The sequence below is a fragment of the Miniopterus natalensis genome, chromosome 2, assembly GCF_054644295.1.
Source record: "Miniopterus natalensis isolate mMinNat1 chromosome 2, mMinNat1.hap1, whole genome shotgun sequence".
Taxonomy (NCBI): domain Eukaryota; kingdom Metazoa; phylum Chordata; class Mammalia; order Chiroptera; family Miniopteridae; genus Miniopterus; species Miniopterus natalensis.
Window position 1 is genome coordinate 58,774,419 of NC_142082.1, and position 19,247 is coordinate 58,793,665.

Consider the following 19,247-nt stretch of genomic DNA (forward strand, 5'->3'; position numbering starts at 1 on the left):
GAAATTCAGTTCAGAGAGAGGAGAGGGAGGAGAGGAGACGGAGAGGGGCGCGGAGCGGCGCGGAGGGAGCGCGAGCGCGCGGCGAGGAGCGCCCGAGTCTCTCGAGCCCGAGAGCGCGAGCCGGTCAGGAGCCCTTCGGGCCGCCGGCGGTCACCCCGGAGAGCAGCCGGAGAAATCACCGTCACCCCAACTCCGACGTTTCCTGCAAGAAGTTAGAGACTTAAGCAGCACCTGACGCCGGAGGGAGATGATATGCTCGATGCTGTGGAAAATACCCCTGAGCTGAAGAAGTGCCACTGGATGTTGTGCGCGTTCGATACCAGAAGAGCCCAGACCCCGTGGGCAACTGAGACGAAATGTGCCGAGAATGACGACAAATCTGTGAATTTGTTCTCTGGAGTTGCTAATTTGCCAGCCCGAAGCAACACATTCCTCACGGAGGAAACGTTCTGCTGCTCCTGATTTCTCCCCAAACTGGTGCTCCCAGATGCATGGCTTTCTATGTGTTGGAACAAATCATCCCTAACTGCAGCATACCGGGAGAGGGGAAAGGTTGAGGCAACTAACGTAAGTGTAAAGTTTCGCATGCACGATTGTAAATTCTGTGTTTAGATATGCCCTCGGCGTAGACGAGGGGTGTTTGTAATTGGGTGGACGGGTTGGGGCAGAGCTCACCTGCTGGGCTGTATCTGCATCCCTACCTGCATCACTCTGCCGGAACTAATCACGGGCATCAGCTGCCGTGCAGCCTAATGCAGATAAGAGAGCAGCCTGGGAACTGACCAGTTCCACTCCTGGTGGGCAGCTGCCTGGAGCCTTGCCCCCGTTTCAGTTGCAGTTAGGGGAGCATCTGAGCGGAAGCCTTTTAACCTGCATCACTGGGTTGCAGTATTTATATGTGGCAGATGTTACTAATATTGTAACAGAGACCAGGGTTAAGAAACTGCATCCCCCCCCCCCTTAGGCTCTGTCGAAAATATTGTGCTGTTACATGGAAATATTACTGCGTTTCACTTACATCTCGACACTCGCTCCCACCTCTAGGATGAGGAATCCTATATTATTATTTTGTAAAGTTTTTAATGTGTTTATTAATTCTGATGGAGTTAATTTGGCAATATGGAGAAACGAGAGCAAGGTCTGGATAAGACGTTTGAAGTCTTGGTGTTGTGCTTTTAGGCAATAAGGGTCTGTCGCGGCCGGTGACTATTGCTGCTGATGCTGCAGCAGCATGTCCGATGCTTGTTTCCCAGTAAGACTGTGTTAGAAGGCAGTTGAAGAACTGGGCGGCGGGGGGAGAGAAAATGATAGTCTTTTTAGAAAAAAAAGAGATGACTCAGTGTGGCAGAGAAGAAAACTCATCACAGTTGACATGTGACAAAGCAGGTAGCAGGAACCATAGCCAAATACTTAGTGTTTTTCACTTGCACCTAAAAAAACTAAGGGAGGTGGGTTAGAAACCAGGAGGCAGGTGAGCCAGGGGGAGGGGACGAGGGGAGCAAGAAGGCGAGAAGGCACGTTTTGAATTAAACAGCGTCCTGAAAAACAGCGTGGGTGAATACAGGTAAAAATAGCAGCTGTCCTGAATTCAAAAGTAGATGATTTTATTTTCTCTGGGCGAATGCAACAAGCAGAGGATGCTGAGTGTTTTTATCCACAGAGTTAACTTGCAAACAGTGGCAGAGCACACTGCCATGTTTACTAATATGCGGTGGAAAATGTGTTGCAATGTTTCGTGACTGTGTGTTTTTGTTTGCTGAAGAGTAATATTGTCTATACAATTGTGTTGGCAGTGGCTGTCTCCAAATAAGCGACGAGATGTAATGCATCCTCCAGTCCATGCACGCTCCCAGTTTGTGCGTCGTTCCTCAGTGGAGACCTTTAAACGCTAAAATTCAGGAAAAGAAAATAAATACACTATCATGGACCTGAGGGATTTTTACCTGTTGGCTGCTCTGATTGCCTGTTTAAGGCTGGATTCCGCAATAGCTCAAGAACTTATTTACACCATTAGAGAGGAATTGCCTGAAAATGTGCCCATAGGAAACATACCAAAGGACCTGAACATTTCTCACATCAATGCTGCCACAGGGACCGGTGCCAGCCTTGTCTACAGACTGGTTTCTAAAGCTGGGGATGCCCCTTTGGTGAAAGTATCCAGCAGCACGGGGGAAATTTTCACAACCTCCAACAGAATAGACCGAGAAAAACTCTGCGCCGGGGCCCCTTACGCCGAGGAGAGCGAGTGTTTCTTTGAACTGGAGGTGGTGATCCTCCCCAATGATTTCTTCAGGCTGATCAAAATCAAGATCATCGTTAAGGATACCAATGACAACGCCCCCATGTTTCCGTCTCCCGTCATCAACATTTCCATTCCGGAAAACACTCTGATCAACAGCCGCTTTCCAATCCCATCGGCAACAGATCCCGACACGGGCTTCAACGGCGTCCAGCATTACGAGCTGCTCAACGGGCAGAGTGTCTTTGGACTGGACATCGTGGAAACTCCGGAGGGGGAGAAGTGGCCGCAGCTGATTGTCCAGCAGAACCTGGACCGCGAGCAGAAAGACACCTATGTGATGAAAATCAAAGTGGAAGACGGAGGCACCCCGCAGAAATCCAGCACGGCCATCCTGCAGGTGACGGTGAGCGACGTCAACGACAACAGGCCGGTGTTTCGGGAGGGCCAGGTGGAGGTCCACATCCCCGAGAACGCCCCGGTGGGCACCTCGGTGATTCAGCTCCACGCCACCGACGCCGACATCGGCAGCAACGCCGAGGTGCGCTACATCTTCGGCGCCCAGGTGGCCCCCGCTACCAAAAGGCTCTTCGCGCTAAACAACACCACCGGGCTGATTACCGTCCAGAGGTCCTTGGACCGCGAGGAGACGGCCATCCACAAGGTGACGGTGCTGGCCAGCGACGGCAGCTCCACGCCCGCCCGGGCCACGGTCACCATCAACGTCACCGACGTGAACGACAACCCGCCCAACATCGACCTCAGGTACATCATCAGCCCCATCAACGGCACCGTCTACTTGTCCGAGAAGGACCCGGTCAACACCAAGATCGCCCTCATCACCGTCTCCGACAAGGACACCGACGTGAACGGCAAGGTCATCTGCTTCCTGGAGCGCGAGGTCCCGTTCCACCTGAAGGCCGTCTACGACAACCAGTACCTGCTGGAGACGTCCTCCCCGCTCGACTACGAGGGCACCAAGGAGTTCAGCTTCAAGATCGTCGCCTCGGACGCGGGCAAGCCCAGCCTGAACCAGACGGCGCTGGTCCGGGTGCGGCTGGAGGACGAGAACGACAACCCGCCCGTCTTCAGCCAGCCGGTCATCGAGCTGTCGGTGCCGGAGAACAACCGCCGCGGCCTCTACCTGACGACGCTCAGCGCCACGGACGAGGACAGCGGCAAGAACGCGGACATCGCCTACCAGCTGGGCCCCAACGCCTCCTTCTTCGACCTGGACCGCAAGACGGGCGTCCTCACGGCCTCCCGCGTCTTCGACCGCGAGGAGCAGGAGCGCTTCATCTTCACGGTGACCGCGCGCGACAACGGGACGCCGCCGCTGCAGAGCCAGGCGGCCGTGATCGTCACCGTGCTGGACGAGAACGACAACAGCCCCAAGTTCACGCACAACCACTTCCAGTTCTTCGTGTCCGAGAACCTGCCCAAGCACAGCACCGTGGGCGTGATCACCGTCACGGACGCCGACGCGGGCGACAACAAGGCCGTCACGCTGTCCATCCTCAACGACCGCGACAACTTCGTGCTGGACCCGGCCTCGGGCGTCATCAAGTCCAACGTGTCCTTCGACCGCGAGCAGCAGAGCTCCTACACCTTCGACGTGCAGGCGGCGGACGCGGGGCGGCCCCCGCGCGCCGCCACGGCCAAGGTGACCATCAACGTGATGGACGTGAACGACAACAGCCCGGTGGTCATCTCGCCGCCGTCCAACACGTCCTTCCGCCTGGTGCCGCTGTCGGCCATCCCGGGCTCCGTGGTGGCCGAGGTGTTCGCCGTGGACGTGGACACCGGCATGAACGCCGAGCTCAAGTACGCGATCGTGAGCGGGAACGGGCGCGGGCTGTTCCGCATCGACCCGGTCACGGGCAACATCACGCTGGAGGAGAAGCCCGCGCCCGCCGACGTGGGGCTGCACCGCCTGGCCGTGAACATCAGCGACCTGGGCTACCCGCGCGCGCTGCACACGCTGGTGCTGGTCTTCCTCTACGTGAACGACACGGCGGGCAACGCCTCCTACATCCACGACCTGATCCGCCGCACGCTGGAGACGCCGCTGGACCGCAGCATCGGCGACGGCGCCGCGCCGCCCCGCCGCGACGACTACCTGACCATCGTGGTGGCCGTGGTGGCCGGCGCCATGGCCGTCGTGGTGGTCATCTTCGTCACCGTGCTGGTGCGCTGCCGCCACGCGTCCCGCTTCAAGGCCGCGCAGAGGACCAAGCAGGGCGCCGAGTGGATGTCGCCGAACCAGGAGAACAAGCAGAGCAAGAAAAAGAAGAGGAAGAAACGGAAGGCCCCCAAGAGCTCCCTCCTGAACTTTGTGACCATCGAGGAGGCCAAGGCCGACGACGCGGGGCGCGAGCCCATCAACGGGACCCTGCGGCTGCCGGCCGAGCTGGAGGAGCAGAGCCTGGCGGGCTTCGGCTGGGGCGCGGCGCCGCCCAGCACCTTCAAGCCCGGCAGCCCCGACCTGGCCAAGCACTACCAGGCCGCCGCGCCGCAGCCCGCCTTCCACCTCAAGCCCGACACGCCCGTGTCCGCCAAGAAGCACCACGCCATCCAGGAGCTGCCCCTGGACAACACCTTCGTCGGGGCGTGCGACACGCTCTCCAAGCGCTCGTCCACGAGCTCGGACCACTTCAGTGCCTCGGAGTGCAGCTCCCAGGGAGGCTTCAAGACCAAGGGCCCCCTGCACGCCAGACAGGTAACCGAGCCCTTCTACTGGTCCATAAGTCCCGCGCCCCGGGGCCCCGCCGGCCAGCAGGGGCGCGCCGGCGCGCCCGGCCTCCTGGCCTAGCTTTTTAGTGTCGTTTTAAAGGGAAGGGGGGAGGGGAGGGGGGAGGGAAAACAAACAAAAAACAACAACAAACAAAACCAAAAATAAAAAGGGGAGAAAAACAAAAACAAAAAACTTGACCCCTTGTCTCCTCCTCTGGGACTCAGCCAGGAGTCTGTAGGACAGCTTTGAAACGCCTGGGTTCCGAGGATTGGGTAACTTCCCCGTTTTCCTTCCAATGGCGAAAGACGAAAAGGGGAAGTTATTCCAAAAGGTCCCGAGATCGTGTTGGCTGAACGGGAAAACCTGTCCCGGGAACGCCAAAGGCTGCTCCCGAGGTTTCCCAATTGACGGCTGCACGATTTTTCACATTGCCTTTGGATCCAAGAAGTCACCTTCAAACCTCGAGTTTTAATTGACGTTTGAAGGTCTGACTGTAATTATGTTGGAGCTGTGGTGGTGGCTAAAGGGGTTAATTTTTTTTTTTTTTTTTTTTTTACGTCTCTAAACAAGATAGTAGAATATTAAATGTACATCAGCTGTGAAGCACATGGTTGTTGGTAGATTGCAACTAAGCCATAGAGGAAGTCTTCTTTTTGATTTCAGATGATTTTATTGTAATATAGTAAATGGGGTGCTGAATAGATAGATTTGCAGATTGTCCACAGTGGCCAAAGTACTCTTACAAAGGGGGGAAGAAAAAAAAAGAAGGAATGCTGTGTCCCTGATCTAACTGATTTATACAGAAAAGAATGAATCCACTGTAAATATTCTCTCATCTTAGTAATGCATAAGTGATCTGTCATAACTCATTTTAAACTGTGAAATATGCCATATGAAGAGGGATTAAGAGGCTGAGAAACTCATATTTCAACCAAATCCAGAATTAGTTTTTCTTAGGTCTAATAATTCCTTGTTAATAAAGATTTAAATGCAGCGCTGTCTAATTTATTTCACTGGTGCTTGTCCGTTGCCACAGAATCTGAGTGTCAATAATAGCCTGTAGATGGCACTAGGGTATCATGTGCTTGCTCTGGCCAGGTGCCAATCCCGTAGTAGCAAGGAAAGGGGGGGGGAGGGAAAGATCAAGCTGGTACTACAGCCAAAGATACCTTTTATTTAATGATAGTTGCTCTGGAGCAACTAGCATTTCAGTTCATTTGCTTGCCCTTTTGTGACTAGCTCTCACCACACCACCTTTCCAGCATTTCGCAATCCCAAGTTCGATCTTCGTTGGCATTGAGTCCATCTGTGGTGGTGGCCCATCTGATTTTGTTAAAAAATAAGGAACATATAGGTTTCAGAAAATCCGGTAAAGCAAAAGAGATGTGCAGGTAGTATTTGTTGACAGTCATTGACTAGTGATTGGAAATTGAAGAGGCTTCCCCGGCCCCCACCTTTTTGTGTGTGTGTGGGACTGGGATGGGGTGGAATGTCTTCTTGAAACTCCATTGCCTTCTCAGCTTCTAGTGTTTATTGCTCTGGAGTGGCTTTAAGATTTTGTGGTTATTTATAAAAATGATTTTGACAATGAATAACATTGATACTCCCAGATCATTAAATAAAATCTCCATTTCTTTTAAAAAAAAAAATACCTAGAGCAACTTAACAGTATACTTAGAGCTTGCGTACGCAGAGTGCAAGGAGTTAAAGAGTCAGCATAGAAGTTCTAGAGGATAGTGTGAAATTATTAGATACAAGTTGAAGTTGGATGACTTATCTTCGTGTTAAATTTGTTGGCTTTTTAAAAGAAGCTGAAGTTTTAAAATTTAGAACGTTTCTGAGCTTACTAAAGGCTTATAAAAGTTGGTAAATAGTTAACCGTGGTAAGAAAAAGTAATTTATGAGACTGGATTTAAATACGGAATCGCTCTTTCAAATGAAAAGAAAGAATATGGCTTTTTTATTATTGGCTTTTAACGTGAAGGTCTCTCACAATATACTGATGATATCGTATGATTTGCATAATGTCATGAAAAAAAACTAACCCTATTTAAAGCTTTCGTATAAAACCAGGAACTGGTTTTCCAAAGAAACATACTGATTTTCTTTCCACATCGCCTTTCTTTTCATTTGAGCGTGGTAGTTATTAGCGGTAATGTACAGATCCACTTTTTCTGACGTTGCCCCAAAAGTTGAAACTATAGTACAGTGACATAAGCGTTAAGTGCACATTAGCAAAATATGGCAAGGATCTTTTGTTGAGGCTTAGTCAGTCATAACAATATGTGTTTGTATGATGTCATCTTTGAAATAGGACGCTGAGTAATCCTCTAACTGGAACTAAAGTGCAATTTAGGCATTCCTTGAGACCATGTGTCACTGTGCCATTCTCCTTGTAGGCATTTTGGTGTTCATGTGTAGCTATGATTTACTATTATGGTAAAGAGCTATTGTAATGGCTTTGCTTATGCCTTTTCAAAGTTTTCAAGCTGAGAAAGAAAAATTGTGTTGTTGGAGAAAAGGAATATTGGAAGTAGGGGAAGATGACGGTGAGAGCAACATGTACAATTTTAGTACGAAGCGGCATATTTTCTATGAATGAGAACATAAACTATATACTACTCCTTTAATTTTTTTCCCACTGAACTATATAATGATCTGAAGATGTTCTATTTAAACTAAAAAGTAAAAATCCTTTTTTTAACTCATTTACTTCAACTAGTGGCTTTTATACTAAAGGTGCTCCTGAAAGCTACACAATTTTGAAAAGTAAGATTTGTTACCACAAAAGTGTTCAAAGAAATTCACAAAGTAACATATGATCTCTGAAGATTTTTAGTTGAATTAGGCACAGATTGCTGTTAACAGGAACACCTTTTCACTTAATGGAGCTCATTGACACCTGGGTAAAATGCAAGATTCTTGAGTAAGGGTCACCAAACTGAAGTATCAATTTGTATCTTCTGTAGACATCATGAGTTTGATTGTAGTGCATTGATTGTTACTTTGTCTTTTTCCCCCTGCTATTTTCCCTTGTGTGAGCCTGCAAAGGTCCCGTGAAACAATCGTAAACCACATTCCTCATCCACTCTATTTACTAAGCTTTCCTTTTCCTTACGTACAGCCAATCTGTCACTGACTTGACTTTTCCACCGATTAATTTTTATGAAATTATGGAAGTACCCTTAGCATTCACAGATTGAGTGAAATTTCCTGTTTTCAAAGCAAGGTCGTGTCTTGATATTTATTCATATATAGGCAAAGTTCACTGTTATAGGGTTAAGAGAATGACAATATAATTAATTCCAGTAGGGCTTCAAATAACACACATTGGTGTATTTTCTCTAAAAGAAAAAGATACAGTATTCTTTTAATGGATATGATTTTAAAAATAAGATACTAAGTTCTCAAATTTTAGGCTTTCTCAGAATCACCTGAGGGTTTCTGAAATTGGGTTGTTGGGCCTCTCCCCCAGAGGTTCTGATTCGGTACCACTGGGGTCCAGCCTGAAAAGTGACATCACTGACAAACCCCTAGGTGATGCTGGTGCTGCTAGTGCAGGGATCACACTTTGAGAACCACAGCCTGGGCATATTGGAAGGAAAAATGTCAGCTCCTTTCCCTTTCAGATGATCATTTCCAGAGGACCTGTTTTTCCACAGCCCAACTCTCAGTTCACTATTGACAGCCGTTTATTGTAGCTGGAGGCTTTACAGTAAGCTGTTTATTGCTGTTTCCCAACCCAGTTGACAGCTTTAGGGAATTAATTTTCTTGGCCCCAGTGTGCTTTTTGTGGGGGTATAGATGAAAATGTAAAAGAAAAAAAGAGTGACCTGTTTACGTTTGACAACTTCTTCCAGTCATGAAACAATCTGCTGTAGCTGCACTAGAGTTTGTTTCTGGGTAAACAGTCACGTTTCATTTTCTAAATGAAATGCTCATTTTAGAGCTTAAACATCCTTACTTTACTTTTCACAATCTAGGGTAAGCATTTGCTAGTATATACATTTGTGTGCATAGTGAAGAAATGATACATTGAAAACGTGTATGCATGCTGTACTCAAATGTATACATGTACTTTTGCAGTATAAAGGGAATTGCTTCTATCCCCAGTCATTTAGAGATACTATATTACATTCATGATTACTTTTCATTTTTGAGTAATCCCACCACAACCACTACTGAAATGCTGTTATGTCATGTAAAATGCACAAGACAGTCATAGAATTGCTACTTAGGAGTATGAGAAAGAAAAATGCAATTGAAACTGAGGGAGGAAAATGTTAACTAATGTGAGGCTAGCAAAAACTTTCAGATATTTTAAACTACTAAGTTTTGCAGTATAGTGTGATGGTTGAACATGGGTGGCATTTGGAGAAAAATTGCTCCCCAAAATGCAAATTATATTTACAATGTTACCAGTCGTGATTTTTCTTTTTACTCCTTCCTTTTGGCTAAGTGCTCTAGGATCATGAAATCTGTTTATGAGGGAGAGGATACCAGACCCCTTAGATAACGATTCAGGAACTTGAAACTCGGACGGGCCATTATTTCAAACCGGCTACCTTTCCCCTTGGGTTTCTGAGACAAATATCTGATGTTTCTTGCAGTTTGATACACCTAAGCTGTAAAATTTAAGGTACATTTTAGCATTTATTGCTAAGAACCTTCAGGAAGGTAAAATAAAAAGCTGCCACTGTATTAAGCATAACTATATCTACAGATTCCTGGACATTTATTAACTAGAGCAAATACATTTCTGTAGTCAAAATATTCTATTATCTTGTTTTCCAAATTTTGTTGCAATTAATCTATATATAGAAACACTGTAAATGGCTGTTCCCTGAGTTTCAGATGAGTCTTCCTTATGGTGTCACAGAATAGGCTTCGGCATCATTATAATGACCTTGTAAATATTGTGCTTGAAATAATGTTATATTCTTATGGTATATGCATAGTGTTATTAGTTAAATATTCAGCTTCTCATAATAGCACAAATTAAATTAAAACATGTGAAGGAGTAAAACAGAGAGTTCAGATTTAATGCAGAACCTCACGTCTCAAATCAGATCTCTTCACAACCAATTGTAGATTGTTTTGACTCTTGACGTTTCATTTTCATATTGAATGTCTATAGGTTACACTCAAAATATTACAAATGGCATCTTAATGAGTTCTTTTCACAGTACTTTATTTTACATGATAGTACTGAGGTATGAAAATGATACCTTTAAATCATATTTTCTCGTGAGCTCTGTGCCCACAACTATTTTTATTTGATTATTATTTAGATTTTTTGACTTCTAATTTTTGAGGGTTTGAGAGGAATGCAGAAATCTACTAAATGCTAAAAGCTACAGTGGTTGTGTTGGTCTAGCAGTACCAGCCTGCGTGTTTGCAGGGTTAAGGGCCCTGTCAACTGTATCATTCTTTTTTGATAATTTCTCAGTTTGACTTTGTCAGAGTTGAACTCTTAGCTTGCATATAGTTAAAAAAGACAAAAGCAAAATTGAGTCATGAATTGTTTACCACTTTTCTTAAAATCTTGGAGTAAGCTTTCTCTGAATTTAGTCTGGTGTTTTCTGGAGGGGGATCCTTTATTAAAACTATAAATTAGTCTCTTGATAATACCAACAAATCAGTTAATATCTTCCATATTTAACATAGTTGGAAACTAAGTAAGAATTATCTAATGTGGATTTTTAAGTTTTGGATTTCTTGACAGCTAATTTTCTGTTTATTATACTTTCCAGAATTTGTTACATATCAGGGTCTTAAGATGTATATCAGGGTTGTTGAATTACGACTCTAATCACAGGCCAGATGTTAGTGAGAATCTGCGAATGTAAGTCAGCAAGAGGCTTACTCTAAAGTTTTCAATATCTGGAGGCATATGGGAGTCAGCTATTCAGTAAGTAACAGTGCTAATGTGCTATGGCCCTTTTAACAATTAGAGCCCCCCCAAATCTACATCAGATCACAGAAGCAAATCCAAATGTAGAAATATGATCCCTCATGTGCATAAGGAGATATACTTTGCTGTTTAAGATTTCATCAGAAAGCTGTTAAATCTGTCAAACATTTCATCTGGAAAGGAACACATGTTTTTTACCTTTGTTTGATACAAACCTACTGGGCTGTCAGTCATCAGAAACATAGAACAAGATATAGTATCATGAATGACATTTTGATTTTGATTTATATTATTTTTTCCCTAAGCCAAGATTCATTAAAATGTGAAATTCCTAGATTAGTTAAACAACTACCCTCCCTTAACTGTAAGGGGTGGTGGCAGGAAGAAACTGGGAGAACAGCCCATATGTAATCTCTCACTCGTCCAATGTCCTATAGACAGTTTGTCTCCTATAGACAAGAATAGTGGCAGAATCTGTGGAATTTTCTGAGCCATAATATATAACTTTAGGATATTCAGAACTCAAAGTCATTCAATAGGCACCTGTATTTACATGCTTATTTATTATTTAAATGGCGTACGGAAATATTTTTCCCCAATCTTCAACACCTTGATTGATTACGGTGCCATAAGCACATATCACGTTTAGACTGATGGACTTGGGATCACCTGTACATCTGGGAGTGGTGGAGATATAAACATAGCCAAGATCTTTGAGGCATATTTGGTTGATCCTACTCATATTACATTAATTATTCTGGAATTCCTTGAGAAGATATATGAAATTAGTTTATCTTTTACTGAAAGGAGTCAACTACAGCCTTACCACTCATGAATTTATATAGGTTTGTAATTATGTGGGCTGCAGGAAAGAACAGAAATGTGGTCAGTTTTAGCATGTTTGTGTGTCTTGCATTTTAACATTCTTCCACAGTCTGTCTTTCTATCTGACCATCTCTGCATCTTCGTATTACACAGCTTTGTTAATATCCAGTCTGTGGCCTTTTTCAGTCTGTTAGCAGTTGATTAAGAAATACTCTAATCCCTTCCAGGATATTGAGAAACTAATGGATTGCAGAGTATTTGGGTCTTTAAGCTTCCGTTGTAAGTGGTATGAAGAATTGTCACTGAGCTGGTATTTGCATATATCTCACCCAGTGCTAGTTACTTTGCCTCCTTTTTTTGTTCTCCTAATCTTCAGCTTTCATTCTAAGAATATTTTAGTTGGAAAGAAGCATGCCTGTGATAGAAATTTGGGATTCACCTCTAAATGAATGCCATCACAGACAGCGAAGCTCTGGCACATTTTGCATAGATCTGTATGAACACAGTGCACCCTTCATAAGCTCTTAGATTGCAGGAAATCGGTGCTGAAAATTAAGTGGGGTTTTAAAGATTTGCAAAGTAGAGAGCTTTGTATCAAAGCTGGTATTGCAGGTGCCTATTAAATATGAAGTAAAAGCTTTGTAATACAACTAGCTAACACATTTCCCTCCACATTAGAGGGGTTTATAGCCTAGGGAATTAGTCTTGCCTGTTTTCTCCAAATACAGAAACACCGGGTGCGTCTGAAGGAATAAAAACCTAAACGCATGACTTAGAAGGGACAGATTTGCTCTGTGATGATTCTAAGGCATTCAGGGCAGACAGTGCAGGCCCTTTCCTGCTTACCTGTGACAGCCTGATGCCCATAATCTGGTCTTCACCTCTCCTGAGAAGAAGCTCTCAATCGCACGTGCAGACGCCCCTCTAAAGGGAAAGCAGGGTGAAGCCTTCAGCATCTGTAGAGCTATAGCATTACCATAATGTAGAGGGCTGGCTACTGCACGGGTGCTTTGATCCTCACAGGAATTGCTTTGAATCATTTCTCAAACTGTATTTTTAGAATTTGTCTTTACTCCTTCCGTAAATAACGCGTATTTGTAGCACAGCATTTCATTCCAGACTTGCAGGGGCTTCAATGCATTTACCTTTATGACAGTGTAGTAAAAGGCCTCACATTTCTTCAATGCTTAATGTTTTGGGCGCTGTTAGATATAAATGGGTAGAAATAGCCATGCATATTTTTCAATGATTTTACAATTCATGTATTTTTGCTCACTAGAAAAAGTATATAATCCCTGTGCAGTCCACAGTGAATATAGTGGACTTGCTGAAAATCATCGTAGATGATTGATTTTGAAAACAAAACAGATTTTGTGCAAGACAATAGCAGCCGCAATTCAGTGAATAAGGTTTTGTTTTGTTTTTTCCCCTCATTAAACAAACCTCAGTGAGAAGAACAGAAACACAGGAGGATATGTAAAATGAAGCTGTACCTTTTATAGGGAGAAACTGCCTTCTGCTGACAGTAGTTCCACAGTAGATCTTTTCTTGAGGGAAAAAAAAATTACTGGTGCTTTTTTGGATTCGGAGGATGCAACCAATCTGTGCCTCTGTGTGATAGTAGCTGCATGCTGAGGACTTTCAAATACACAGCTACACAGGATTCTGCAGGAAACTTTTTGTAGAAGGTGCAAGTGACAAATGGAGGCAAGCTGGGGTGACTTCTGAGTTGTGAGTTGATGCCCTCCTATGTCATATATTCATGTCATTGAACCAATTTTCACACTGGAAACCTAGCATCACAATAGCCTTTTCTCAGTTTGTCAGCTGCGAACACACCTGGACTGGCAACTTTTCTCAGCTCCATTTCTTGTCATTCACTAGGTGGACTATATTCATTTATGTTTCTTAATACACAGCTGCTTTCTTAGTTTATTGATAGGTTAACATTTCTTTTATTGACAGGTTAACATTTTTTTAAAATTGATTTTAGAAAAAGAGGGAGAGAGAGAGACATACCAATTTGTTGTTCCACTTATTTATTCATTCACTGGTTGATTCTTGTACATGCCCTGACTAGGGATTAAACCTGCAACCTTGGAGTATGGAAACAGCGCTCTAATAAACTGAGCCACCTGGCCAGCGCTCTTGATAGATTTTTAAGTGACACAAAATTATTTCTGCATTTATTTTCTCAAAAAAGATATTTTGCTCAAGAATATCCATAAAGTTTCAAATAAAATGCTCACAATGTGTTTATAGCAAATCTCTATATATTTTTCTTTGTACTTTTCAAATTTGATTTTACTTACTGGTACCATTTTCAAAGTTAAGAAATAATGTTAAGTTTAGCTTAATTGTAATAATGTTTCAGTGTATTCCCAATCCATTCAAACTTTCAACATAAACAAGATGGTAGAACTTTTATGAAAATAAATTCGTGTTTTTTTTTTGGCTGCAAAATTGAAATGAGTATCAAAATTACATTGAACTGTAGTAAAAACAGAAACAATCTTTAGGATATTTGAGTTTGACATGAATTCATTTTCATTTTTGGTCTTGACAGCAAAATCTTTTGCCAAGCAGTGACTGCAAAACACGTATGTTAAATTCATTGATTGATTTTTAAAAATCTGTAATAATTAAGCAAAATCATTTTGACACCTGCAGTCTCTGTTTTAGACAATTAAATTCTGCTTCAGCTAAGGGTTATTGATTTCTGGATGATACTAGGAGCAATACTCCTCAAGGGTTAAACTATTCCTGCAAGGCTATCCTCTCCAGCTCCCAGCTTATATTCAGGATTCTTCAAAACATGGCCCTGGCCCCTCATCATCTTTCAGCCTCGAATGGCAGCTCAGTCAAATCAAATACTGGTGCCCTGGCCTGTGTGGCTCAGTGGTTGGAGCATTGGCCTGTGCACTGAGGGGTGATGGGTTCGAAATCCGGTCAAGGACACGTACCTGGATTTCAGGTTTGATCCACACCTCAGGCTGGGGGCTTGCAGGAGGCAACCAAGTCACATGACCAAAGCCAGTGGCTTTTATTTTCAGTCTGGAACTGGTATTTTATACATGGCCTACTTTTACTTGTAAAACACTCTTCTTAGGCCAGGTACAAGTTTGAAAAATTTTCTTTATTAGGCACATTATTTGTGTTGGAAAGGACTGCAGCCCATTCATTAAAAATCCATATTACAAAGCCACTCAGGCACCAAAATTGTTCTTCACGCATTACCCCCCAGTAAACTAACTCCAGAGCTTAAGATTACAAGAAAGTGTGGTCTGCGTGTGAAACACAAAAACTGTTCTGGATGTATTGCTGTTACAGAGGCCAACATGTATAATGTATATTTGGAGAGAGTTCTGAATGTCTAATTTCAGTTGTTGTCCCTATTTTCCTCTGTAGCAGGTGATGCCCTAAGTTCTAATTAGGTTTAAGAATCTGTGTGTGTGTCTTTGTGTGTGTGTGTGTGTGTGTGTGTGTGTGTGTGTGTGGCTGGGGAGTCCCCATACTCTCCGGTCTAAGAAATGAGGATCTCCTTGCACCCCTCCATTCATATTTCTGGAGGTCCAGTGAAGACCCACCTAACATAACCCAGTCCTATAGGTGAGCAAGTATAGCATCCTTGGACTCTGCATTTTGCCATTTTGATCTTTTTACACAGTAAAATATAATTAACATTTTTATATCACTTATCAGTATCTTGACTAATGATTTCTACGTATCGATCAGAGAGAGAGAGTAGCAGAGAATCAGAGAGAGGATAGCAGAGAATTAGAAAACTGCTAATTCTAATGTACATAAATACACTCTATTTTCACTTAATCCAAGATGTCCGTGGTTTCAGTTTTCTCCCTCATTTTCTGCACATCACTATGCCAGCTCATCCTAGCATCTCTCTTTGTATTAGGATATAATGGGAAGGGAAATAGGAACAAAATAAACAAGATCAGATTTCTTTTCTTCAAATCCTCCTCATCCAAAATTTTTATTTCAAGTTATGATACTTAGATTATTGAGTGATTACTTTTAAACATAATGGTCAGTATATTTACTTTTATATCTGCTGAACAGAAACAAGGGGTTTGGAGGCGGAAAAAAGTCATCGCATTAAAGTTTCCTTAATAGACTTTCGAGCCAGCCAGACAACACCCTAGAATCACATATGAATTCTATAAAAAGAAGCAAAATAATAATTGAATAGCAACTAAAGCAGTGTCTAGCTCCTATATTAATTTTAGAAAGATAAATTTGGCATCTAATAGAGCTCATAATAATAGTTTCTCAAGACTCAAGTAGACCTTTGAGATTATTTGGCCTATTTAATTCCTTTTCTAGATGGAAAAAAAAAAATGAGACTATAAAAAAGTAGTTTGATATTTGAAGTAAAAAAAAATGACTTAATGGACTGCTACTTAAAAACCGTGTGACAGTAGGTACATCAAAAGTGCACTGTCCTCGCTTTTCCAGCCTATAAAGTGGATGTAATCATGCAGAATCCATAAGGTTGTTTTGAGATCAAATGTACAAGTACATGGGTACCTGAGAATGTCTGACTCGTGGTAGGCAAACCCTCAGGAAAAAAACACAGCCTGTTCTTCTACCCCTTTTATCCAAAGATGCCAGCTTCCCACTGACAGGGGTGCCCTATTTCACTTAACACATGCTCTCTTAGTTTGGTGTTTGGTGGTTTTCTGGAATCTGAGTTTTATTTTATCTTTTTTAATAAGCAAGATATCTGTTAACCTGCTTTTGGTTTTAAACACTGTTTATTGGTTATTTAGAATTTCTAAAAAGGTGATCTTTGTAACAGCATCAGTATGTAGCAGATGGGATGTTATATATATATATTATCTTAGTTCCTATTGTTTCACATTTGTATAATTGCCTCATCTTTTATTTTGAGCATTTCACCATATTCATTTGCATGTTGTGTTTTAAAATTATTCCACTTCTTTTAGAATTTGTTATTAATTTACTTCCTCGTTGATTGCCCATAGGGACTCCACCTGTCTGGGGATTTTCACCTTATACATCACTCCTATTACAAAACAACACATGAGAGAGGGAATCTGTTTCACAGTCGTAGTTAACGCAGCTGGAGCCATTTGAAACCTGCTGGTTGTTGCTTTCAATTATTCCATAGACTAGAAAGCTTCTCTGTTGAAGGAATGGCATCCATGGTGTAATCAAACCAGTTAAAATGCCTTGGAGTAATTGGATCATATTTCTGGGATTCATCAAATGTATGCCAGAAGCATAATTACCTTTTTTTTTTTTTTTTTACTTTTTGAGTATTTAAAATAACATGTGTTCATTTATATGTTTTTAATGTTTGAATATGCAGATTTATAATGTTTGAGTATGTGAGTGACATAACGTAAGTGAGACCCCCACAATAAAAATATAACACACTATGATAATACCTGAAAAGTACTTTTTTATTTATGTCCTGGGGCCAAAATCATTATTTTATGTTGCAATAGCTGAAATCATCAAGATAAAGTTAATGATTTGGATTAGGAGCAAAATATAATGGGGATTTGTTAGTAACTTTATCAACTAAATAAGAAGTAGATGTAGTCAAATTTCAGTTGGTCTCATTGTGACTGAGATGGTAGAAATTAAATTTCTAATTTCTTATTGACCCTCGCTACACTCTCAGTACAATCCAGTTGTTTTTGGATTGGCCTTTGTGTTTAGTTCTAATTTCACACAGTGGCTCGGTAAGGACTTTAAAATAAAACATGAATGACAAGGAAACTCTTCATGCTTGGAAAAACCTAAACAGATAAAACTTGGCAAAGAGGCATGATTTCCTTTAGACTGCTGCTTGTTTTATGCTTAGTTATGATATCCATCTTACAGCACTGGGATACTGAGCAGGGCTGGAACATAGTGTGGGCAAACCTTGGAGATCAGATCACGTGGAGTTGTTGTAAGGATTATAGCATGACATATAGTAGATGCTACACACACACACACACACACACACACACACACACGAGTTCTCTCTTCATTTTAAATCGATGTCATCATTTTCCTGAAATATATTTTTTAAGGTCTCTCCTTTTTTTAACTAGTACTGGAGACTTGATTTTTCACTAGGGTAATAAAATTCTAAGATCTATTACTCTAATTATAAGAATGTCAAGTTTAAATTTATCCTTTGGTTAATTTAGAAGGAAATATACTTTTTCATCCTTAAAATCATACTTCTTCTGCAGGCAAAGGTGTTAATAAAATATAGTTGCAAGTAAAACTTCATTTTTGTAACTATGTGAGATTAGCATATTTGCTATATTAAAAATCATTTTAAAACATGGCACGCATTGATAATGTTGAGTAGCAACCCAAATTAAAAGATAACGTTCTCTAAAAATGGAGTTCCACTTATATAGGGATCCTTTCAAAAGGGTATTTTGAGTCTTGGTATTTTGCAAAAGAATGTTCAGCCTTCACCCTTTGAAAAGACATAATCTTAACATAGTCTTGGGACATAGATGTTAAACTCTGGCTAGAATAAATGTTTGATTCAATCGGCTTTTACCTACAGTTGGTGCTGATTTGGGCAAGTCCATGTTCTTATGAATATTTATCACACTTGTTCAAGGAATCAGTATAATGACATAAACATTGAAAGCAGAGACCTTTTTTATATATAATTGTTTCTTAAATTGAAAACTTTTTGTATCCTGAAATTTTGGTTTCTTTTAATCACAATAGAAAATGTTACAATTGGGCTTTTCAGGCAAGTCAGACTATGTTATTTTTAAATTAATCATTTCAAAAACACTAATAATTTACATATGGGTGAGTGTTTATATGAGCAGGTCATTTCAAAATTTCAACATAGTGAAGAAAAAATATTTGTATTTTTAAAAAATATATGCATTTAATGCCTCACCTGCACAAATTTGTGCCAAATTATTTTTAAGATAATTTTTTACTGCCAGAAAATGTACTATTTTAATTGCAGTTAGGCTTTCATTATAACCATCAAGCTGGTGCCAAAAATATCTTTCCAACTTTTCTGTGGCTACTTAGGCAACTATCTCCCAAGTAATTACTCTCATGTAAATGAACTACAAAATTAAAACCTGGCAAAAATATGTAGCACTTGTCAAATATATTGATTAAAATATGAACAATTTTTTGGAAATCATAAATTTGTTGATATGACCAGTCATCAACTAAATGTAACCCACTGTCCAATAATGTGAAAATATGGATGGTTTGGAAAGCAAATTTAGAACCAAGCAACAGGATACATTATGCTTAGTGAAAAAGATACACTTAAATAAAGGTTGGTATAAAAGTCACATGAGTGGTACACTTATGAACCAATTTCTACATAAAATTAGAAATGTGGTAGTCTTACAGTTACTCAGAGTGACAGTTAACTTGGTGTTTTTATATAGTTTCAATTCCTTGCTCAATATGACTTCTATAAATGACTATGCATTGCTTTACCAAAAGAAAGTAAACCAGTAGGAGTTAATAAAATATTTGGATTTTCCCATTTGCAAAAC

General features: G+C 41.8%; 1 protein-coding gene across 3 annotated transcripts in view; it reads left to right on the forward strand.

The window, feature by feature from the left end:
- Nucleotides 1-113: 113 nt before the first annotated feature.
- PCDH9 (protocadherin 9) overlaps nucleotides 114-19,247 on the forward strand; it is an 839,859-nt gene continuing 820,725 nt past the window's right edge. For all 3 annotated transcript variants that reach the window (XM_016200828.2, XM_016200830.2, XM_016200829.2), the window contains exons 1-2: nucleotides 114-567; nucleotides 1,794-4,958. In XM_016200828.2, the coding sequence (XP_016056314.1) occupies nucleotides 1,923-4,958 (3,036 nt within the window). In that variant the 5' untranslated portion in view covers nucleotides 114-567; nucleotides 1,794-1,922. The remainder of the gene's footprint in view (nucleotides 568-1,793; nucleotides 4,959-19,247) is intronic.